This window comes from Balaenoptera ricei, chromosome 10, assembly GCF_028023285.1.
Source record: "Balaenoptera ricei isolate mBalRic1 chromosome 10, mBalRic1.hap2, whole genome shotgun sequence".
Taxonomy (NCBI): Eukaryota; Metazoa; Chordata; class Mammalia; order Artiodactyla; family Balaenopteridae; genus Balaenoptera; species Balaenoptera ricei.
Genome location: NC_082648.1, coordinates 13,146,504 through 13,171,592, shown reverse-complemented (window position 1 = coordinate 13,171,592; position 25,089 = coordinate 13,146,504). Strand labels below are relative to the sequence as shown.

The window sequence follows — 25,089 nt, the reverse complement described above, 5'->3', positions numbered from 1 at the left end:
AAAGTCTAACAGATTAAATTAACCACACTATCGGTTAGATTTAGATGGTTGGTCTTCTCCAAGACACCATTTAGAAGATGACTAGAGACAAAAGTTGAGTCTTTTGAAAGTCTGAAATTCACATGACAACAAACATAATATTTGGTATGGCACAGTGTATGAACAAGTAAGACACTTTTCATTCCAAAGCCCTGGCTCTGTCTTGTAAAATATGTCATGGCATGAGGTGGATCTAGGTTCTGGGCTCGGCTCTGACTTTCTGTGTGACCTTGCATAAGTGACGTCCCCACTTTGAGTTTCTTTTCTCATGAAAACATAGAACTAGATATTCTCTAAAGTCTCTTTAGACCCCTAAACTATATGATTGGTTGTTTAAAAACATCTTTAAGGCTTAAATATGCTTTATTGAACAACTGCAGTAATTTTTGTGAGAAGGGCTGGGGGTTGCTTTCATTAACTTAGAAGCTTTAAACACAGAATGGGGTGACTCATCTCCTGATTGTATAAAGCATCTGGTCCCTGTGTCCTGAAGTATCCAAATTGGCTTGTAGTAAATCACGGTCACCTCAGAAATGACCTCTTCCTCTTATGTTTTCATAGCAACCAACATTTACTACTGTCTTCCTATTAAAGTCATCTGTGTTACATTTGATTTCAAGAGCCAGGTAAGGGGCAATCATTCCTGATGAAGTGTCCGATAGTCCTTGGAATAAATTGTCCTCCCAAATATATGATGACTTACCTTTGGATCAGGCCATGTTCATCAGCCTCTAATAGGTTTGAGGGGCTCACTGGTCTTAATTTCCTAGGTGAATCTATAATTGTCCGCAGAGGTCAATTTCAGTGGATGCCTCATATAAATTAGAACTGAAGATAATGATGCCTGTTCACTTGATCAACTGAAATGACCAGCTGGGTTTAATGGGAGGAAAACAGAAACCCCTGTGAAATTGGAATAGCTTCAAAGGTGATGGAATGTAATTACTTTTCTGAAAAGTTTCTTCTCCAAAGGTGACTGGCCATTGTGCTGGTGGGCACATGGACCAGCACGTGATGAAGGTGGAAACGGCATTCAGGGCCACTGACCACATCCAAAGGCCTAAATCAAAAGTTCGCTTTCTGCTAGGGTGTTAGGGGAAAGCAGAATTTCTTTTCTGCTCTTATTTTTAATCATTTCACTCACAGTTAGAGAGGTGCTTTGAGGGACGTGCCTAATTGACGACTGAGAGGCAAATTCTAATTTAGATTGCTGCAAAAGTGTTTTCTCTTTAGAGCCATGTACCATTTTCTTGGATGTGTTATTATCTTTAGGGTAACACAAATTGAACTCTGAGTGAATCTTGATATCACCTGCATCAACCCCTTTATTTTACAGATGAAGAAACCGAGGTCCAGAGATGTGAACAGACTGGACTAATGTCACAAAGCTGGAAAGAGGAAGAGGCTGGGCTAGAATTCAGCAGATGAGAAGATGAAACCAAAACCAATTCCTCAGTCCAGAGTTTTCCACTTATGAGTAGCTGGAGACTTGTTCAGGGAGGAAGAAAAGACGCTCTCCGTGAAAATCACCATTTAAGAAATCTTAAGTTCTATAATGTGGGAGAGGTGCTAGCAAGCCAAAAAGGTGGAGGTGGGCAGTTGAGAGAGACAGAGAGTAAAGGAACCGGTAGCCCACAAAGCAGATGACCATTCCCCATAGCTGACCGGGGGCTCTGTCTACGTGTCTTTGGGTGCCGGGGGACAGTTTTACGTACCTGGGGTGACTGCACAGACTCAGGAGCCAGACTGCCTGCCTCGGCTTGATTCTTGACTCTGCTAATTCTGAGCTCTGTGACCTTTGGCAAGTTGCTTAAGCTCTCTGTGCCTCAGTCCCTCATCTGTATAAAAGGATGATAACATCAGTACTGACTGTTGTGAGGATTAAAAACCTTACTGTACTAACCTTACTGTAACAGAGATTAAACAAGGGTGAAATAAATTGATATATATAAGGAGCTTAGCACATACTAAGTGCTGTTAGTGTCTGCTGTTTCTTCCCTATTCACTCTATCAGAGAAAGTTTCAGAATATAGACATAAGTTGTATTTATTAATAATGTACTGAGGTGCTTTATTTGAGATAAATACCCAAGGACTCTACTAGAAAGTCATTGATAAAACCTCTTTATATGTTTAATGGATTAACTTTTCAATATATATTATTACAATTTAAAGGTTTTTTAAAAATAAACAACTATAGGCATTTTTTTAATTAAAAAATTCAATGATATCCATAGTTTCATATAACAATGACAGAAATTTCATTAGCAAAACAATTAGTAAAAGGGCGTATCTGCTGCAAAAATTAAAGATGGATTTTCAGGGCAGGAAATTAGTGCCAAGTAAGTGAGTCCTGAAGTCAGTGGGAGAACAAGAGCAGTTCAGGGGTGCTGCATTTTCTTTTGCTACAGCATGGTTCTTGGGTAAGTCAACATTTTGCTTCCTTAAAATTTAATGTTGTCAAAGCTATCATTAACAATTTACTCAGAGTTCTTAAGAGAAAATCTTCACAAAATTAACAATGGAGATCTTCTAGTAATCAAGACCATTTCAGACATGCCTGAAACTGGGACCATGTGTGTACACACCATGTGTGTACCTGGCTTTTCCCTTTCAGTCTTTGAGTTAAATTCAATGGAAATTTTAAGGGAAAAAAGTCAGTTACCTATTCCCTCATTTTTTTAATGAAATAATTTTAGCAATCACGCAGAAAAAATAGTAAAGGACTTTTCTGGAATTCGTCGCTGATTTAAGACATGGGAAGATCATGATAAGCTGCATATCTTCCAGTCACGTGATGGTAAATCTGTGGGGAAAGCAGAGTTTAATCAGTCATTAATTATTATATTACTATACACATCAATTAATAATTACAGCGTTACATAATAATTTTAGTTAACATTTCATTATAAAGCCCCACTGTTAGGTGCTCAGCAGAATCTCCATCCAACCTATTGAGGTGGAGGTTTGCTTGGAAGAAGGCAGAGGCTGTGTACAATGAGGTCATCAGATGAGTTTTCACCTCCAGTTCTCACAGCCCAATAAGTGCCTTTTTACTTCTTTCTCAAAAATACTTGTCAGTTTGTTCCAAGGACAAGGGGTTGCTCCTCACCTGCCTCTCGATGTCCGCGAGCAGAGTGCTGGCACCTATTCGAAAGAGTTCTGGCTTCAGCCACTCATCCCCTAGCTCCTCCTTTACGAGAGAGAGCCACGCAAGGGAGTCCTTCGCGCTGCGGATGCCTCCTGCCGGCTTAAAGCCTATCTAAAAGGGGAGGCGGGAAAGAGAGCCATGCTTAGCATTGTTATTGGGTTGCTTTAAAAACTGGTCCTGTGTTAATATGGGGTCTCCATCCTCTCTTTTCTAAAGCCTAGTTCGCGTGTGTGTCCCCCCCCCCCCCCCCCGCAAAAGACCTTAGAGCACTGACTCATGCCCATTTACACTACAAAACGACTTTTCCAAGATTAATGGGAAGAATGTCACTGCCTCTGAGACACTAATGAGAGTTAATAACCCTCATTAACATTTCACTTACTGGGAAGTCATAAACCTCAACCATCTAGACTATAGCTGTGAACCTGGGATAAACAAGAGAGGTGTCAATAAACAGGAAAACATATCACAAAAGCCCATTCATTCTCTGTTTCTACCAGGAGGCCAGAAGAAATGTACACCTTTCAGCCCTCCATCCTGAGCTGCAAAAGAGACATATGTGGATTTAAAACAAGAGGAGACATTACATGAAATTTCTAAAAATCTTATATTTGTATTTGTATGGAAATATGTATGGAAATATGTTAATATAAATGTTTCAGACATTACATGAAATTTCTAAAAAATAAAAAATAAAAAAAAAAATAAAAAAAAATAAAAAAAAAAACAAGAGGAGAGACTCAGTGAGGCCACACTAAACAAACTAGCAGCAACCAGCAAGGAGAGGTGACAGTTACTTTAATCAACTTAACTGCAGGGACTCTTTTTCTAAGTTGTAAGTAGACCAAGTTACATAAAGCAGCCAAACAGTTAAAAAAGTACAGGTGAAAAAGATGGTGTAGGGGACCTTCACACTTCAGTAGTCTCTGAAGGTGACCAAAAAACAAGCACAATTAGGCCAATATCTGATGTTTACAAATGATGTCCCTGGGTCCATTCGAAAATGATAAACGTGTCCTATATACAGTAAAACCTGCTTATTTGGATATACTTGTCTCAAGAACTTGACTATCCGGTGCAGTAAACACCCAAAGCCCAAGAACTAAAGCTCACGCCTTCGACCACTCAGAGTTTGGCTGCTCTGAGAGGTGGCACCAGCAGGGGGTGATTGCTAACAGAATGCCAGAGAAGGGACACAATAAATGAATGGTCCCATTATCAACCTGTAAAAAATGATTAAACAGAAACCTTGATTAAATGGAGTCGGGAGACCAGAAGCAGGGGCTCTTACTCCTGGATAACAGAGCCTGACAGGAAGAAGAAAGACTGCTTTTCTGCAAAGGACTCAGCCAATGAAAAGCCCCGGACTCCTTGCTTAGTATCCGCTGTCTTCCTTTTCCTCTCTATAAAGCACACTTCTTTCCTTGCCCTGCAGGGACTTGCATGTGGCTCGCCATGGTGGCTGATCCCAAATAAGCCCATCTTTGGCGGAGAAATAGTTAGCGGTCTACTTGCTTTAGGTCAGCAAACCCAACCCAGAAACTCCTAGTTAACCTGGACTCTACCACGTCCCTCACATCACATCCAGTGACCCACCAAGTCAAGTCCCACCGATCCCACCCTCTGAACTCATCTATCTCCACATGTACTTTCCTCTCTCCCCTCCCTTCCACTGTTTTAGTTTAGACCCTCGTCAGCCCTCACTGGAACATCGGGAGAAGCCTCCCAACTGGTTTCCCTGCCTCGGTCACACGTCACACAGCTAAGCAACAGTTGTGCAGAGATTCTAACCATATCTGCTTATCGCTCTGGAGCCCAAGTGACCCTGTAAGAGTGAGGGGGTGGGTAGTGGGGGGAGATAGGTGGAGTCAGGTTATTTATTGAGATGAGGCAAAAAAAAAAAAATCAATTTTAGCTCATATTAGCATACATGTTATTCACAGGAGCATTTTCTGTTAATTAGGCAGTGCTGCATATAGATTTTTCTATACAATTCAGTTGTGTCAGCAAGTCTATTTGGCAAGGTTTCGAAAGACAGTTTCTAGCGTTAAGTTTATCCTTTTTTTTTTTAAGGGAGAGAATATGGAAAACATGAATCTGCAGTGAAATCAGCTATGAAATATCAAGCCTCTGCTTCTCAGGAGTGACACTAATCATGGTCTGGAAGGCGGCCTGTCACATTTTAAAACACCCCTTAAATCAATGACGTGGAAGCTTCATAGTCTAAGGGCTGCCCGGGCAGCTTGTCAACAATCCAAAAAAATGCCCCTGATTTGCAGATACACACACAGGTCCTATGTGAAATCAAATGTGATCAAGATGAATATGAATTGACTTGTACCTATTTCTCAATAAAACCAGGATGAACTTTATTTATTAGCTGAGGAAAGGGGGGATACAATTAAAAAGAAAGTAATGAAAAACAGCAAAATGTTCCTCCCTCACTACCCTGACCTAGAACACTGAACACTTAAAACTTTTATTGAAATTCTTGTGTAAGGTCTCTTTTGAGAAGGGACATGTTCACTTTTGTATCCCTAGCACTTAACATAGGTTAACACAGCACATAGGTAACAACTCAATGAATGTTTACTGAAAACAAAACAGGACTGGGTCCCCACTGGAGAATTTTAGCCCCAACTATGGAGCTTATGAAACGTAGAGATGCCTGAAGACTGATCCAGGACTGCCGGGGTGAGGGCCCAGGCATCTGGAAGTATAAAAAGCTTCACATCTATTGTGATGTTCTTTGGCTGAGAATAAGAACCACTGATCTAGTGAGTGGTGGTGGTCTCATTTGGGGGGTCCAAAGCTGGAGTTCTCATTTTTACAGCTTTTCTTATAATTTTTTTTTTTTTTTTTTTTTAATTAGGACCATTGCAGAAAGGCTACCAAGAGGAGGTTACTCAGTTGGGTTAACTTTCATATGTAGGTCACCGTGTAGATATTTATCCTATTTGTACTCTTCTAAGATATGAAGGTATTCTGAAGGAGCAAATGCTGCAAGGAGTTCATTTCCTCTCAAACTCAGGTACCTTCTAAAAAAGGTCTCCAATTCCAAAATAAACTGAAATACAGTCACATATAAAGTCATCACATCCAGCTGGCAAAGGATTAAAGTTCTTTTTTGGGTTTCTATGCAGCAGAAATCAAGAGATTGGTTTTAAAAGATGCCTTTCAGGAAGGGAAAGTCTCATTTAAAAATAAAAATTACCTTTCTCGCCAATGATGTTAAAAAAAAATCCTTTGAGATAATTTGCAGCTAAACAAGCAACTTGAAGTGAAAAGGAAAATCCAAACTCATTTTAAAAAAAAACACCTCATACGCATTTTTCCTTTTAAATTCATATGTTTCAAAAAATATGTATTATTTTTCGAAAAGCTGACAAAAGCGAGCATATATCCTCCTCAGCTTAACAGTCTTCCAAAGAGCACCTCCAGCTGCCATAAAACGCAAAAATGGATATTTAATTCAAGAGCTATATAACGTCTAGCTACCTTTTCCCTGCTGTTTCACAGCATTTCATTATTTTGTTTAATAAGTTCATCTCCTCGAGAATTTTCTCTTCACCTCATATTATTAAAAGTAATAAGTTTTTCTGGACCGGGGGTTTCCCAACAGAAAAACCAATTTATGTGTGTCCTTCAATAATGACAGGAAAAGATTATTTCCCATTATATTGCATACTTTTCATATCACCACCACAGCTTATCATTCAATAAATGTTACTCTGCAATTCTTTCCATTCCTCAAGGAAGTTTAATTTCTGCATTAACCTGTTTTCTCTGGCCAACGCCTTACCAGAAAGCTTCTGTGCTGCAGCAGAATTAGTTCGTTAAGGAACCCATTTAGGAATCTCTCATCAGTGATAAAATTGTCTTCGGTTAATAAAAGGTCATAAAGTGAGTTTACACCTTGATCACACATCCTAACACCCACACTCATACTCACTTTCTGTGAATCGCACAGTTTCCCCCCGAATGTATTCTTTTGTAGTGAAAGGTAAATTAAACGTTTATCTTAATACAGGTAACGCACTCGCACCATCTGCCTATAAAGACAGTTATCGTGGCTGTGACGAGTATTGTAAATAACATTATCTTTACTCCAAAGAAAGATTTGCTGGCAATAATATATATACCTTGTTTCCAGTTTTCCAGAAGAAATCCCTAATGGCCCGTAGCATGACTATAGCTACTGGGAAGGTGGCATTTACTGTTTCTTTTCCAGTAGAGGTCTTAATGAAATCTGATCCTAAAACAAAAGGAAGAAAAAACTCCATGTTAATTCAAAAACTTATTTTTTACACTTTTGAGCCGGTGGAAGAAACGTGTAAATTCTTTTTCCTGAAGAACACGACTTTATTTTTCATCAATTATTTGAAAAACTAAAACCAAATCTCTCTTTAAGATCATTCTGTCGACATTTTTTTTCCCCTGACCATACGATGGATTAAATCAGGCACAAACGGATTCTCACTGATCCCTGGAGCTCTTGCCTCTATATTTCCATATCAGCAATTAAAATCAAGTTGGTTTATTTAATGCAAAACTGAGAGGAATAGAAACAATTTCATGCCCTGTGCTTAGCATCATATATCATAACATTTTACGACAAAACTGGAGGGCCTACTCATATTCTTACGTGTGATAGAAAGTACACAGTATAGCTGTGACAGCACGAGGAGAATCACCGTTAGCTGATTCCTACTGCATTGTTAGCTGACGAAAGGTCTGTCTTCCAACCAGATTGTGATTTTCATGAAAGACACCATGCCTTTTCAACTAGCAAGTATTTTAAACACTTCCTGTGTCTCAAATGTATCTTAAACCTATTGATGTAGGCTTCTGCTGAAGAGAAACCCAAAACAAAATAGCACAAGGAGACAAAGAGAGGATGATAATAGTTAAGAGTCACTGAGTGCTGTGCACTATGCACTATTCTAGGTGCTTTCTAAGTACGGACTCAATCGATCCTCACAATAACTGTATAAGTACTAATATGATCCCCATTTTTAAAGAGGAAATTAAGGCACAGAAATGTAAAGTAACTTGCTTGAGGTCACACAGTAAGGGCAGGGGTTAGGTAGAATTCTAACCAAAGCAATATAGCTTAACCCATGTGCTATAGAGTCTCTAAGAAACTTACTGAGGGTCACACAGTCAGACAGCCAAACACAGACTCCATCCTTCAGGTGGTGAACCATCCTCGCAATGCTCCGTGCAGACCACAGATCAGCAGCACAGGCACTACCAGGAAACGTGTTTAAAACATAGACTCTCGGACTTCCCTGGTGGCACAGTGGTTAAGAATCCACCTGCCAAAGCAGGGGACACAGGTTCGAGCCCTGGTCCAGGAAGATCCCACATGCCGCGGAGCAACTAAGCTCGTGCGCCACAACTACTGAGCCCACGTGCCACAACTACCGAAGCCCGCGTGCCTAGAGCCCGTGCTCGGCAACGAGAAGGCACCGCTATGAGAAGCCTGTGCACCGCATCAACAGGTAGCCCTCACTCGCCGCAACTAGAGAAAGCCCGTGCACAGCAACGAAGACCCATCACAGCCAAAAATAAATAAGTAAATTAAATAAAATAAATTTAAAAAAGAAAGTTTGTTTAAAAAATAAAACGTAGACTCTCAGGCCCTACACCAGACCAAGTGAATCATAATCTGAATAGAAACAAAGTTCCTAGGTGATTCCTGGGCCAGTTCATGGCCCTCGCCCACACAATCTGTAGAACTCTATGTAAAGCTAATCTCTGAGATTCTCCCAGGTCTGTCAAAGAAACGGTCAAAAGAAGTGGAGACAAGAAGTGGCCAAAACTCTCCCCTCTGGTTTCAACTGCAAAAGACATGCCCAGGACTACCCTGTGGATAGAAAGGTTCAAATCAACACGGCTTCAGCAAGCACACTGTGTGAAAGGCACAGTGGGAAATATAAACACAAATCATTCAAGCCCTTTCCCTCAAAAGCATACATGCTATGAGCAGGTGTAGAGGAAACATAAATCCTGGGTAACCACTTGATGAGCCAGAAGTCAGGAGATCTGGTTTCCAGCTCTGCCAGATACTGTATTTACCTTGCAAATTCCATCGCCTAACCTTTCTCCTTTATAAAACATGTCTGGAAATTCTTACTTGCTTCATAGTGTTATACAAAGAATCAAAAGAAACAATCTCTGTGAAAAGACTGTGAAACCTGTCAAGTGTTATACAAACAGAAATGGAGCGAAGACCTAGGTACGGCTGCCCTCTGTGTAAGAACCACAGGAATTCTTATCTATCCAAGCAGGTCATCGGAAGCTTTCTTTCCTTTGGGCCTGTAGGCCCATTTGGGGAAATGGAGATGTGCTTGTCATGCCTGCATTCATTCAAGAAGTATTTACTGAGTGCTTACTATGTGCTGGATTCTGTTCTACATGCTGGGAACAGATCATGACACAAAACAAAGTTCTTGCCCTTGTGACTAGATTCTCTAGAAGAAAAAGACAATAAACAAAGAGCTATATAACGAAGGCCAGGTGGAGTGAAGTGTGGTGAAGAAAAATAATGCAACATAATGAGAAAGAGAGTGATGGATTTGGGGAGAGGTAGCTGTATTTAAATAGTCATCATAAAGTCATCTCTGACGAGTAAAATTCAGAGACTGATGAAGGGAATCTGTGAAAAGAGTACCACAAGCAGGGAAACAGCAAGTGCGAAGGCCCTGAAGTAGGCATAAGTTGATGAATGAGTGAATAAATGGGACTCCACAACCAATGCCTGGCCCCTACAACATCAGACATAACAAGCAAAGAGAAGAAATGAAAGCCCGCAAATAGATGTAAGAGGTGAGAGGAACATTACTAAAAAATTCACACTGAAACCGTGATGTGTTTTCCTAATAGGTGACACTGTCTTCTGATCCACTAGAAGGCTTTGGGGTACAACACTGGACCTATCTGAATTCTTCTAAGCATCTCAGAAGAGAAGATTATTAAGACAGAAGACTAAGGCCATATTTAGAGGCCTAAAAAAAAGGTACGGTCACTTAAAAATCACACCATCTAAAGTTAACCAAAAGAGCCAAACTCCCTTACGGAGGAGACTGTCTTCCTAGTACACCTAGAAGAAAACACCTACCATGGTGGCAACAGCAGCCCAGGAGCTGTAATGGTGGCCTACACATTGTTTGTGCCCCTTTCTTGACTGTATTGTTTGAAGACAGGTGCTATACCTTTCTTGTGCACTTCTGTATCCCCAGAGCGTGACACACCTGAGAAGCTTAATAAATTTTGGGTGGGTGGATGGGTGGGTGGCCACAGTTACCAAGAAAAGGCAAATTATAATACTTTTCATGTTTAACTGACTAATGGGGAAAGGAAGACAGTTTGGGGTTTCATTCCAGTCCCAGTAACAAAATTGGGCAGGTGGCTTAGAAGAAAATATCATTTTATTTATTTATTTTAAGTTCAGAACAGATTTAGATCTACAGCAACATTATGAGGACATTACAGAGAGTTCCCATATACCCCACACTCAGTTTCCCCTATTATTAGCAACTTATATCAGTATGGTACATTTGTTATAATTAATGAACCAATATTGATGTATTATTATAACCAAAATAATACTTTATTTAGATAAATAATACTTTATTTAGATTTCCTTAGTTTTACTCAGAATCCAATTTCATCCAGGATATTATAATACATTTGTCATGTCCCCATAGGTTCCTCCTGGCTGTGACAGCTTCTTAGACTTTCCTTATTTTGATGACCTTGACAATTTTAAGGAGTACTTGTCAGGTATTTCATAAAATTTCTGTCAACTGGTATTGTCTGACATTTTTCTCATGATTACACTGGGGTTACATGTTTTTTGGGGACGAAAACCACAGAGGTAATGTGCCATTTTCATCACTTCACATCAAGGGTACATATTAACGATATCACTTCCCACTGTTGAAGCTGACCTTGAACACCGGTGGAGGTGGTATTTGCTAGGTTTCTCCAGTGAAAAGTCACTCCTTTCCTCCTATTTTCCATACTGTACTCTTTGGAAAGAAGTCCTTATGTGTATCCCATGCTTTAGGAATGGGAGCTGCAAGCCACTTCCTTCAGGGTGGAGCAGCTACATACATTCTTTGGATGTTTTTGCATGGGAGACTTGTCTCTTCTCCATTTATTCATTTATTTATAATCATTTATTTATATGAGTATAGACTCAAAGATATTTATTCTTTACTTGGGTTTATAATCCAATATTACTTAATTTATTTTGTTGCTCAAATGGCTCTAGGTTTGGCAACTGGGAGTTCTTTCAGTTGCTTCCTGTTTTCCTTTGACACACCACCATCATGTGGATTTTTTGTTTTTGTAAGCACTTACTTTCTGGTACTACCAGATGCTCCAGGCTCGTCTTATATGTTTTCCACCCCCGTCCAAGAATAAGGCATTTCTCCAAAGAGCCCTGGTTCCTTTTATTGGAAAATAGTGTTAGAAACCAAGATCTTGGTGGTAGGTGTACTCATTGCTATTGTAGGGATCTTGCTTTTAGGCCTTCTCAGCTGACTGAGCGAGGAAAAATGTGTGTGTATATTCTAATCCATTTATATATACGTATATATTTACAATTCCATATTTAACTATCTACGTCTATATTAAACTAAAGACGAGTTATACTGATGTCTCCAACTCTGACCCATTACAAGGAGTGTTCTAGCCCTCTCCCCTTGCTTATCTGTAAACTCCCACCCCAACAGTGAGAACCTTGCACCCACCATCCATGATCCATTTATTTAACTGTGCACATCCAGTATGCATGTATCGTGTTCTCTGAATTGTTAACCACACCATTATGGAAAACCACTGCATCAACAACTGTCTAGTCCTCACGTGCAGTTTCACTGGCCTCTAAGCTTTATAGACTAAATTCATTTATAAAGATATGTAGCTCAGCACCTTTTCTCCCACCTCCTTCAGTGAGGCTGTTTTGTACATTTGTAATACAATTTGATTCTTTGTGCATTCCATCCTGGAATCCCCTGACCCCCTAAATGGCTGAGTTCATTTGCATACATTAAGCTTCACTCGTAGTGAATCTTCTAGTGGTTTTGAAAAATGTATAGTGTTATATATCCATCTTTACAGTACCATACAGAATACTTCCACAACTCTAAAAAAATCCCCTATGCTTCACATTTTCATTTCCCCCTTACTCCAACAATCACTGAACTTTTTACTAACTCAACAGTTTTGCTTTTTCCAGAATGTTATATAATTGGAATCAAGCAGCCTTTCAGACTGGCTTCTTTCACTTAGCAACATGCACTTAACATTCACTTCTGTCTTTTCCTGGCTCATTTCTTTTTATTGATAAATAGTATTCCATTGCATAACTGTTCCACCATTTGTTAATCCATTCACCTATTAAAGGATAGTTTGGTTGCTTCAGTTTTTGGCAAATATGAATAAAGTTGCTATAAATATTCATATGCAGGTTTTCGTGTGGGCATCAATTTTCAAATCAGTTGGGTAAATAACTAGAGGGGCAATTGCTAGATTTTACAGTAAGAACATATTAAGCTTTGAAAAAAGCTACCAAATTATCTTCCAGTGTAGCTACACCATTTTGCATTCCCAACAGTAACGAATGAGAGTTCCTGTTGCTCTACATCTTCAGTAGCATTTGGTGGCGTCAATTTTTGAACTTTAGGCAATCTAACAGGTATGCAAATAGGTCAAGTACAGATTATATTTTGTTAGATTAGATTATACCTAAGTATGTCAATTATGAATTACTATTGTAAATGGTTGTTTTCCTAAATTTCAAATTCTGTTTGTCCATTACAGTAAATAGGAAAGAAACAGACTTTTTTATATTAATCTTGTATCATGAAATCTTGGTAAACTCACTTAGTAGATTCAGGAGTTTGTTGTTTTGGAGAGATTTTCTCCATAGACAGGGAGGTCATCTACAGAGAAAAACAGTTTTATATCTTTCTTTCTGTATTAATATCCTGTTGCTGTTGTAACAAATTATAACAAACTTGGTAGCTTAGAGAAAAAGAAATTTATTCTCTCACCGTTCTGGAGGCCAGAAGTCCCAAATCAAGGTGTGAGCATGGCTGCCCTCCCTGTGGAGGCTCTCAGGAGAACATGTTCCTTGTCTCTGTAACTTCTTATGGCTGCCAGCACTCCTTGGCTGCATCACTCTAATCTCTGTCTCCACCTGCACATTGCCTTCCCTTCTGTGTGTGAGCTTAATATTCCTTTGCCTTTCTCTTATAAGGACGTATATGATGGCATTTTGAGTCTACTCGGATAAGCCGGAATAATAACTTCATTTCAAAATCCTTAATTTAAACACATCTGCAAAGGCTCTTTTTTTTCCCCCCCAAAAAAGGTAATATTCATAGGTTCTAGGGATTAGGATGTAAACCTATCTTTGGGAGTCATTATCAGTCTACCACACTTCCCAATCTTTATACATTGTATTTCCTTTTCTTGTCTTATTGCACCAGCTAGGACTTCCAGTAAAATGTTGAGTAGGAGTGGTGAGAAAGAACATCTTTCCCTGTTCTTAGAGGGGTCTTAGGGGAAAAGCATCCAGTTCCCCAGCATATTAGCTAAAGTTTGTTTGTAGATATGTTTTATCAAGCTGAGGCAGTTCCCTCTATTCCTAGTTTGCTGAGAGATTTTACTATGAATAGGTGTTGGAATCTGTTAAATGCCAAAATTGTACCAATTGATATTGGCATACTTTTTTTTTTTTTTTTTAGCTTGATATGGTGGATTACATTACATTGAACCAGCCTTGCATATCTGGAGTAAATCCCAGTTGGCTGTGGTATATTATTCTTTTTATACACTGGGCTCATTTTGCTACTATGTTATTGAGGATTTTCACATATATGTTCATGAGTGACAATTATCTATAGTTTTTCTTTCTTGTAATGTCTTTATCTAGTTTTAGTACTAGGGTAATGATGGTCTCACAGAGTGAGTGCTCTCTCTTCTATTTTCTGGAAGAGACTGTGGAGAATTGGTATTATTTTCTTCCTTAAATGTTTGGTAGAATTCATCAGTTAAACCATCTAGAGCTAGTACTTTCCTTTTTGGAAGGTTTTAATTATTTTTCTTTAATAATTTATTAAAGTATTAAATATCATTATATTATTAAATAAATAAGCAAATTCATTATTTTATAACACTCTATAATTAAAACATTTTATAAAATAAATAAAATTAAAATAACATCATTAATAGGCATGGGCCTATTCAGACTATTTCTCTCTGTGGGAGTTTTGGTTGTTCATATCTTTCAGGAAATTGATCCTTGTAACCTACATTATCAAACTGTGGGCAAAGAGTTGTTCATAGTATCCCTTCATTATTCTTTTAATGATCATAGGAACAGTTATGATCTCTCATTTCTGATATTAGTAGTCTCTCTTTGATTCTTGGTTATTCTGACTAGAGGTTTATCAATTTGATTGATCTTTTCAAAGAATCAGCTTTTAGGGTTTTAAAATTTTCTCTACTGTTTTTGTTTTCAATTTCATTTCATTTCTGTTCTAATTTTTATTTCTGCTGTTCTGCTTGCCTTAGACATAAATTATGGTTCTTTCTCTATGTCCTAAGGTAGAAGCTGAGATTATTGATTTTTGATCATTCTTCTTTTCTAATATATGCATCTAATGTTATAAATTTCCTTCTAAGCTCTGCTTTTGCACCATTTCACAAATTTTGATGAGTTGTATTTTAATTTTCATTTAATTCAAAAGAAATTTTTAAAATTTTTCTTGAGAATGTCTTGAACTATGTATTATTTAGAAGTATGTTGTTTAATTTCCAACTATTTGGGAGATTTTCAGCTGTCTTTCTGTTATTGATTCCTAGTTTAGTTCCACTGTAGTCCAAGAACATACTTTGTATGGTGTCTATTCTTTTAAACATTAAAGTGTGTTTTAAGAGCCAGGATGTATCCTTTCTTGGTGAATGTTCCATGTAAACTTGAAAATATGTATTCTGCTGCTGTTGGATGGAGTTCTCTATAAACATCAATTTGATTATGTTGATTAATAAGGCTACTCAGGTCAACTACATCCTAGCTGATACTTCTGCTTTCTTGAGCTATCAACTACTGAAAGAGGGGTCTTGAAGTCCATCTATAACAGTAGATTTGTCTACTTCTCTTTTCAGTTCTACCAGATTTTGCCTCATATTTTGATGCTCTGTTTTTAGATGCATACATGTTTAGGATTGTTTAGGATGTCTTCTTGGAGAAATGACCCCTTTATTATTATGCAATGTCCTTCTTTAGCCCTGAAAATGTTCCTTTTTCTGAAGTCTGCTTTGTCTGAAATTAATACCCCTACTTCTGCTTTACTCTGATGTTAGCAGGGTATATCTTTCTCCATCCCTTTACTTTGAACCTTCAAAGTCTTTATATTTAAAGTGGCTTTCTTACAGACAACATATAATAGGGTCTTATTTTTTATAATTAATTATACCTTTTTCTATTTGTTGTATTTTTTATTAATTGTTACACCTTTTTCTACCTTCTCTGGTTTTAACTGAGCATTTTATATGATTCCATTTTATCTCCTCTCAGCATATCAATTATGCTTCTTTTGTATATTTTTTTAGTGGCTGCCCTAGAGCTTTCAATATACATTTTTAACTAATCTACCTTCAAATAACACTATACTGCTACACAAGTACTGCAGTTACCTTTCAACCAAGTATTCCTAATTTCTCCCTCCTATCACCTATAACACTGCTGTAATTCATCTTCACTTATCCATACGGTATAATCTTTAAACAGTTATCTTTTAGATCAACTGAGAAAGAAAAATAATTTCTTTTTGTTCTTCACTTATCCTTTCTCTGACGGCCTTCCTTTTTAATGTAAATCAGAGTTTCTGACCTATATAATTCTCTTCCTTCCAGAAGAACATTTTAACATTTCTTATAGGGCAGATCTGCTGGCAATGATTTCCCTCAGTTTTTAATATGTCTAAGCCCTTCACTTTTGAAGGGTAATTTCACTGAATATACATTTTTATCTTGGTGGGGTTTTTTTTCCTTCGATACTTTATTTCACTCTACTTGCTTCTTGTCAACACAGTCTCCAATGAGAAGTCCACTGGAATTGTTTCCTTTTCCTTTTCTCTGGCTTTTTTCTGGAATTTTCTATTTGTTTTTGGTTTTCTTCAGTTTGAATATTATATATCTAGAAGTAGTGTTTTTTGTTTGTTTGTCTGTTTGTTTTTGATATTTATTCTGCTAAGTGTTTGAGCTTCCTGGATCTGCAGTTTGGTATCTGTCATTAATTCTGGAAAATTCTTGGCTATTATTACTTCACATATGCTGTCTACTCAATTTTCTCTTTCTTCAAGTATTTTGGTTACATGTGCCACACCTTTTGAAATTGTTCCACAGTTTTTGAATGTTCTGTTTTTTTTCCATCCATTCTTCTCTTCACATTTCAATTTAGGAGATTTCTTTTGACCTATCTTCATAGTCACTGATTCTTTCCACAGCCCTATCCAGTCTACTGATAAGGCATTCTTCATTTCTGTTTCAGTGTTCTTGATTTCTAGCATTTTCTTTTGAGTTTTTCTTAGGGTTTCCATCTCTCTGTTTATATTACGTATCAGTCCTTCATGTTGTCTACTTTTCCCATTAAAATCATTAACATATTAGTCAGTTACTTTAAATTTCTCTTTCTGATAATTCTAACATATCTGTCATATCTGACTGGTTCTGATGTTTGTCTCTACAGATTGTGTTTTTTCTTGCCTTTTAGCATCTCTTGTAATTTTCTTTTTTTAATAGTTTTTAAAATTTTATTTATTTATTTATTTATTTTTGGCTGCACTGGGTCTTCATTGCTGCGTGCAGGCTTTCTCTAGTTGTGGTGAGCAGGGGCTACTCTTTGTTGCAGTGCGGTGGCTTCTCTTGTTGCGGAGCACGGGCTCTAGGCACGCGGGCTTCAGTGGTTGTGGCACACGGGTTCAGTAGTTGTGGCTCATGGGCTCTAGAATGCAGGCTCAGTAGTTGTGGTGCACGGGCTTAGTTGCTCCACAGCATGTGGGACCTTCCCGGACCAGGGCTCGAACCAGTGTCCCCTGCATTGACAGGCGGATTCTTAACCACTGTGCCACTGGGGAAGTCCCTCTCTTGTAATTTTCTGTTGAATGCCAGTCATGACATCAAGTAATAGGAATTGAGATAGATGGGACTTCAGTGTGAGATTTTATGTTAATCTGGTTAAGAGTTGGGCTGTGTTTAATATCTGTTGTAGCCACAGGTATTGGAGACTTCAAGTCCTATAACATCCTGGTTTTTGTCTCTCATGTTTACTTCAGGCTTCCTAAGTCTTCCTACTTAGAGACAGTCTATGTCTCTTAGCTCTGTCAGCCATAATCCACTGGATTACTGGAGCCCTATTGCTGTGATGATAGCGTATGGGAGAGAGGAAGTATTTTATAATCTTATTAAATTTCAGTCTTTAAGTGGGCTTTGTCCTTGGGCTGTAACCTTCATAACTGTGTCTTGGCTTTTCTCCCCTACTTTGGTGAGGTAGGAAGACTAGAGTGAAATGCCCTCCCAGGTAGGATAAGGTTCTAATAAAGTCTTTTGCCCTGGAAAGTGGACCTTTGACAGGGAGAATGATCTGGGCATATTTCATAATGATTATCTTCCCCTTCCCCTGCCACAGCCAAGAGAGGATCTTTCTTGGCTCTTCACTGTGAGAATCTGGGGTTCCTGGAGGGAAAAGCCACAAAAGTGTGGGGGCCACATGCAGCCTCCAGCACTTTGTCAAAATTACCGCTTAAGTGTTCCTACCAGTTTATGGCTCTAGCGGGTAAGCAGATCTCAGCTGTGACTCTCAGGATCTTCCTGTCTCTACAGATTTCAAGATGGCAGTTTGCCCTGTGACTTAAATTCCTTAATGGGTCTGAGAAAAGTCACTGATTTTCAGTTTACTTGGCTTTTTCTTGCTCCAAGGACAGTTATGACAGTTTCCAAGCTCTTCACATGTCAAAGCTGACACCAGAAGTCCTTAAATTTTAATGCAAGACTTTATTGTCTGGAAATCACATATGGATAAACATACAAATTATATACAGTATTTACAGTGTTTTGGACAGACGCCAAGTAAGTATTATAGTCAACAAGAAATGGAAAGGTTCAGGTTCACTTCAGCGAAAACAAGGGAAGGTTTCATGGAACGGGGAATTTGGGAGAGACCTTGAAGGAGAGAGAAAATGTGAAGATGAGAGGGCAGATGGAAGAAAACCACCCTTAGAAGAAATACCAAAAGCGCAGAAAGTGCAAGACGCATCCCAACAATAATAAACGGATGCATCTAAGGAATCTCTGGGAGGGACAGGGGGCAGAGATAGGGAGTGGTGATATTTGGGGCGTGCGTGTCAATGCGTGTTTTAAAAACTGACTGTAAAAATCCCTTGATCACCTGAGATCAGTGTTTAAGGTACTAAATTGGGTGTCTGTGCTGGAGAGGTTGAGGAAGGACAACTGAGAATCAGAAACCACATAAGAGATTCAAATAGCAGGGAGGTAGGCACCCCTGGCCATTCCTTTAAATCCAGGAATAAGGCCAAGCTTTAATTACACAAAATACTTTAGAAAGTACACTCGTATTTTACAACTGTCAAAAGAACAATGGATTTTCCAGTGGGACTAGGTAGGCACACACTTTGTTTTACTTATTTTAATATTGCTTCCCTTGCCTCCTCTGCTAAAACAAAATTACCTTAGAGAAATAAATGCTAGATTTCGAATTACCAACACCACAGAGCACCAGAGATTCTCCTCAGAGCTCATGTAAATCCAACATTAACCAAGCTCACCTCTGCTCAGCTTGGGGAAAAAACCTTATGAGAAAATATCTCACAATTAAAATAGCTGTCCATATAAATGTTCTTTCATCAGTGCCCATAATTTCAATGAAATAACTAAACTAGGAGATGAAAGGCCTGAAGAGTCAAAAGTAACACATTAAATAGACTAGTATTCAAATGTGATTGGCTGAAATTAAAATTAATAATAAATTTATAGTATGATATTGTATTGTATTTTTTTATTTTCCTAATTTGAAATCTCTAGCACAAGACTTTTTTCGTGGTCTAAAGCAACTCAAAGCTTTTCTAAGGCCTATAATTGCAAGTCTCCCTGGTACAGTTTCATTAAAAACTTTCATTAAGCAACAGCTGCCCTTGTATACGGTCTTCTAATCAATTCGGTCAAACAGAATGACTTCTAATCAGCTGTTGATAAAAATAGAAGATGAAATTCTAATTCTAATAGATTAACCACAAACTCAAGACAGTCTTCAAAATCCATCTAGCTCTATTCTCCAGTGGATTTAATGACTATTCAGCAACTCATTACTAAATAGAACAAGATGAACATTTTCCAGTTCATTAAAGAAATGTACTATGTATTTTTGCATTGTCCTCATGATTCGTTACAGGGAGTCTTAATTACAAGATAATGGATAATGGTTATTAAATGCAGACTGCAGTAATGAAGCTCTATTCATTTGCGAACCTCAGAGACTGCAAAGAGAAGAAAATAAAATTACTAGCTTCAAAAGATTAACGGATCAAATTATTATTCAATTTTAAAATCTCATTCAGACTTCATAGAAACAAGAAGAGATTAAAAACTAGTATTAAGACCAAAGTAGTACATTTAAAAAAATAATATCTTAAGGCTATTACTGCATAATAAGCTTCAGATGTGATTATTAGAAAAACATACAGCTAACAATGGGAAAACATACATTTTTATTTCCTGAACAAATCTTACTTATGAGATAGGAAGTTACTGGTAGGATCTTAAAGGGCGTCTTGGTGAACATGGAAGATATATGCTACTAGGCTACAAAAGAACAGCACAATGGAAGGTATTATGAACATTTTATACCTCACTAATGAAAAATAGGATTTAAAATCAACTGTCGCTTGAGAAAGCTTGTCATTAAGTGGAATTCATGCCAACCCTATAATAAGAGCTTCAGGGCACATTATTCATTAGCACCATGTTTTCTACTGCTCTGTAAGAAATCACCGATTCAAGTGAGCAAGAGAGTTTTGTATGGTAATTCTGACACTAATTTATACTTGCAATCTGCAATGGGACACTTTAAAAAAAAACCAAAACACAAAGGTACTGTACAAAAATATGAAGCCCCCAATTAAAACCATATTCTTAGATATTGTATTCTTTCACTCATCGTAGGCTTGAAAATAATTTGGGGTGAGATATAAAGATCCAGTGTATGGCTGAAGAACTGGCCAGAGTAAGGATGGAAGCAGAAGGCCCCTGAGCAGATATCAACATGGTGCTCCTGCCCAGTCTGGAAGTACACCACAAAGCCATCCTTATGTGATCCAGGGATATTGGCTAATCTTGTGAAATGTGGCAGAAATGTTTTCCAGAAGAAAGAGGAAAGCCTAAGAAGGAAAGAAAAAAATAGAAACACAAGCTCTCTCAGTTCTTTCCTTCAATCTGAAGAGTGAGCTCTGGAAATACTTCTCATTTGGTCCAGTCCATCACGTGAACAAAGCAACAGAGCATCACAGTTAAGTAGTAAGGCATGTTCAAACAGAATGGCAATCGGAAAGCAATCACAATCTCAGAGTTGGAAAATATCTCAAATACCCTAATGGTAAGATTAGCTCATGATAACCACATTCCTGGCAGTTGCCTTCCCCTCAATAAAAATAAAAAGGTGGCCATTTAAAACAATGCAGAACAGTATGATTCAAATGAAATGCAAGGTGGGAACTCTTGACTATATAATCCTTGGTAAATGACAATAATGTCCCTAGGAGAATATTCTAAACAATTATGGTAACCATACAAAGATATATGGTAGAATGGCTTGACACAAACAAGAGTCCCTGAGCTATGTCTAATATGCCAGAAGTTTCCTTTCACTTCTAAAACTTAGGTTACTTGAAACGAGTTTTAGAACTAGAATAATGCTAGAGATGAGTAACCAATCAATGCAAATAACATCTATTTTATAGTGGATTTAAAGTGTGTAATTTTTCAAACAACTCTAAATAGTTTTTTTTTTCCAATTTGATAAAAGGATTATTTAACTCAGATGTTTATAAGACCATATTGTCAGCATTTTGGGCCAAGATGGGAAATGGGAAACAGTAGAATATCTCCTAAACCGACCTCTAAACCTCCTAATTCTACTATTGTATTAATGCTCCTGAGGATGTATCCGCATACAGTCAAGAGTTCAGAAATGGGCTTCCTAAAATCACGCTGTCCTTCCTAGTTTTCACCTCTCTCCTTCCTTCTCCCTCTTTTTGAGTAAAGTTACCAAGGAAGGAGAGTTGGGAAAGTAAACCCTAGAAGATTATATCGTTAAAACAAAAGGTTCTGAAATTAGATAGTGGGGGTGGGTTGCACAACTTTGTGAATATACTAAAAACCCCTGAACTGGGCTTCCCTGGCGGCGCAGTGGTAAAGAATCCGCCTGCCAATGCAGGGGACACGGGTTCGAGACCTGGTCCGGGAAGATCCCGCATGCCGTGGAGCAACTAAGCCCTTGCACCACAACTACTGAGCCTGCGCTCTAGAGCCTGTGAGCCACAACTACTGAGCCTGCGCTCTAGAGCCTGTGAGCCACAACTACTGAGCCTGTGTGCTGCAGCTACTGAAGCCCAGGTGCCTAGAGCCCGTGCTCCACAACAAGAGAAGCCACCGCAGTGAGAAGCCCGCACCGCAAGTAAGAGTAGCCCCCACTCGCCGCAACTAGAGAAAGCCGCAAGCAGCAATGAAGACCCAATGCAGCCAAAAATAAATAATAAATAAATTTTTTAAAAAAACAAAAAAAACAAAAAAAAAAAAACCCTGAACTGCACCCTTTCAAGGTGAATTTCATCTTACAGGAATTACATCTCAATTTAAAACAAAAAAAGAAAACAAAGGACGTGTGATAATGACGGAGAAAGGAGGAGAAAAAGGAAAACTAGTACAACTAAACTCTAGGTAAAATTATCAATCAGTTGACAAATTGAGTACTTATAATCATCTGTACCCTCACCCCTTTCCTGAACTCACATCTTAAGGCTACTCCCAGTCATCTCCGTAAGTAGTTTCCCACTAGCTCCCAAGTATGGCATCCATAAACCAGGCCTCCTCTCTCATCGCCATTAATGACTGTAACATAACATTTAGCTGTCACTGGTCTAAACAGATGTGGTTATCAATTGGTAATTCTTTACTCTGTAGATGAGGTTAACCAAATGAACGACATTCATTTTATTTAAGCATTAAACAACCTACAGCACCACGAATGAAGGAAAATACTTCAACACATTTATCATTATAGTTCCTTAAAAAATTTTTTTAAAGAATGGTACCACCACTGAGAATTTCATGCGGGCCAAAGAGAGAATTTTGTTTAAAAGACCTTTTACGACCAGCTCAGTGATGCCTACTGGGGTCACTGACTCTATCCTGGACATAGTCTAGGACTGCTTTGTCCAATGTAGTAGTCACTAACCAATGTGGCTACTGAGCACCAGAAAAGTGGTTAAGTCCAAACTGGGATGTGCCATGAGTTATGTCCAAAAATACTCATGGGTTTTTGAAGAGTTAATACAAAAAAAAAAAAGTAAAATATCTCACCAATAATTTTCATATTGATTATACACTAAAATGATATATTGTGGATTTATTGGGTTAAATAAAATATATTTTTATAATTACTTTTACCTGTTTCATTTTACTTTATTAGTGTGGCTATCAAATTTCTTAAAAATTATTTATCTCTATAAGACAGCACTAGTCCAGAGCTTCAACGAGACACCAAAATTTGTAATCACCTTGCGTAGGCTACAATTTGATATCCTTTTAAACTAAGATTCTTTAAATGTTGCTTTAAATTCATTTAGAAAAAAAAGGCTTAATTCTGCCTAAAAGTAGAATAAGAAGATCCCTGGTAACAGCACTTAACTATATTCTCTCTTGTCCAAAAACTTTGGCTCTGCCCCTCCCGATTTGAATACTTCACTCAGCCAAACAAAAGCCCTGTAATTAACTGGACCCATCCTCCTTAGAAAACAGAGAAGATCTGTTTGGAGAACAAAAGAGCATGTCCCTAGAATGTCTTAGGCCCAATCCCAATCACATATTGTAGAGGAATTCTAGTAAACTCAATTTTCTCCATCTTGAATGTTTTCAGTGTTATCAATGCCTTTTATGGATTAGTACCCCGGGAAACTGGCCAACTGACTAGTCCCTTAATCCTGTCTGAAACTGGCCTTGCTTTTAGCTTTCAAACATACGGGAGTAACTCTAAAACTACACTTACAAACTCAAGACAGTGCTCAGTCCAACCACTCTATCCCAACCCTTCGATAGCCATCCAACTAATATTTACTGAGCACCTACTATGTGTTAGTACTGTTGTAAAATGGGGGACACAGCAGAGTACAAGACAAGGCTTTCCTTTATGGGGCTCTGCACCATTAGAGGCAACAACGACTTAGTTATATAAGTTATACCTGTTTTTCTCTTTCTCTTGGTCTGGCTACTAAAAAAATGTTTTATCTGTCTCCATCACATTACCCTCTTTTTCAGAAAGCTGGTGGCATTGTGAGAAGAAAAAAACAAAAAAAAGATTCATGACATTAGGCCAGTAGCCTATGATCAAAAGAAGATGCCAAAAATATGCACAGGCATTGTCACATTAGAGGTATAATAGTTTGGATAAAATAGTAAAGTGTTTTAGACTCAATATAAGATGAAAGCATCAATCTATAGATCAAGTTACCAATGCCAAATGCCTCAAAATCAAAATGCTTTCCTTTTGGGCCAGCTACAGCTGAACTTATGATGTAGGGATTTACTATGGTAAGTAAATGTCCTCTATTGATATAGTAGTTTTAAAGTCATCTTATCTTAAAATGACACAACCATACCTAACACATCTTTTTCTCCTTCCCATCTGCTGGGAGGGAAGAGGCAGATGGAACCTCAATACAGGGTAAAATGTGATTTGGTATCACTATACTTTGGCAGAGAAGAGTAAAATGAAAAAGTGTTTTAACAAAATAACAGCTGAATTTCATTCTGATTGCGCTTTCTATTGTCACTAACAAGTTTGGAATATATAGAATATATATTAACATTAAAAGTCAGGAATGCTTGTGTGGAATCTATTAAATTGAGAGAAAATTACTCAAACTGAAGAAACAGCTGCTTCAAATGGACTTAGAAATACATTTTACTGAACAAAAGCAAGCTAGAAAATTAGGCTACTTTATCAGAATTAGAAAGTGCTATGAATTTTAAACACAAAGCTTTTAAAAACAATGCAGAGCATATTTGAGATTATCATACCTCAATGTCGTCATAAGTCTTTTTTTTTTTTCCCCAACAATTGATGATAAGTATGTAGAGTGACTTTTTACAGTGACCTGTCTTTCATAAAAGAAGTTGTGTTAATTTTCCTAAGGGGTGTTATCTCTAGGTGACTGTTACACTGTACCTGGAGATTCATCTGCTTCCCATCAGCAGATCCATAGATGGGTGAACCTTGAAAAGCTCTGAATGGAAAGTATTTACCATGTGGAGCTCTCTGGCCAGCCATCTGGGTTATGCAGTTAGCACTTACCAACCACCTACAAAGACAATGCCGCCTCTGTTCACAAATCGTTTTCAAGTTTAAATTCTCGCTATTTTTCAACTAGTCACACCTTCATTTTTATCTTTATTCCTTTTCACTCAGCCACCACCAGAGACCTTGAGTCGTCAACAAAAGACGGATATGCTGGTAAAAGAAAAAGTGACAGAGCCCAGCAGATCTCATCTGTGGGTGAGGGTTTAATCAGAATGGGTCACCACAAACTT

General features: G+C 38.1%; 1 protein-coding gene across 2 annotated transcripts in view; it reads right to left on the bottom strand.

Moving 5' to 3' along the window:
* Positions 1 to 2,207: 2,207 nt before the first annotated feature.
* Positions 2,208 to 25,089, bottom strand: part of DERA (deoxyribose-phosphate aldolase) — a 119,624-nt gene continuing 96,742 nt past the window's right edge. Inside the window, exons 8-10 of one of the 2 annotated variants that reach the window (XM_059934507.1) lie at positions 7,332 to 7,444; positions 3,151 to 3,300; positions 2,208 to 2,844 (exon numbers count right to left, since the gene is read on the bottom strand). In XM_059934507.1, coding sequence (XP_059790490.1) covers positions 2,788 to 2,844; positions 3,151 to 3,300; positions 7,332 to 7,444 — 320 coding nt within the window. In that variant the 3' untranslated portion in view covers positions 2,208 to 2,787. The remainder of the gene's footprint in view (positions 2,845 to 3,150; positions 3,301 to 7,331; positions 7,445 to 25,089) is intronic. The other variant, XM_059934508.1, reaches the window with a different exon arrangement.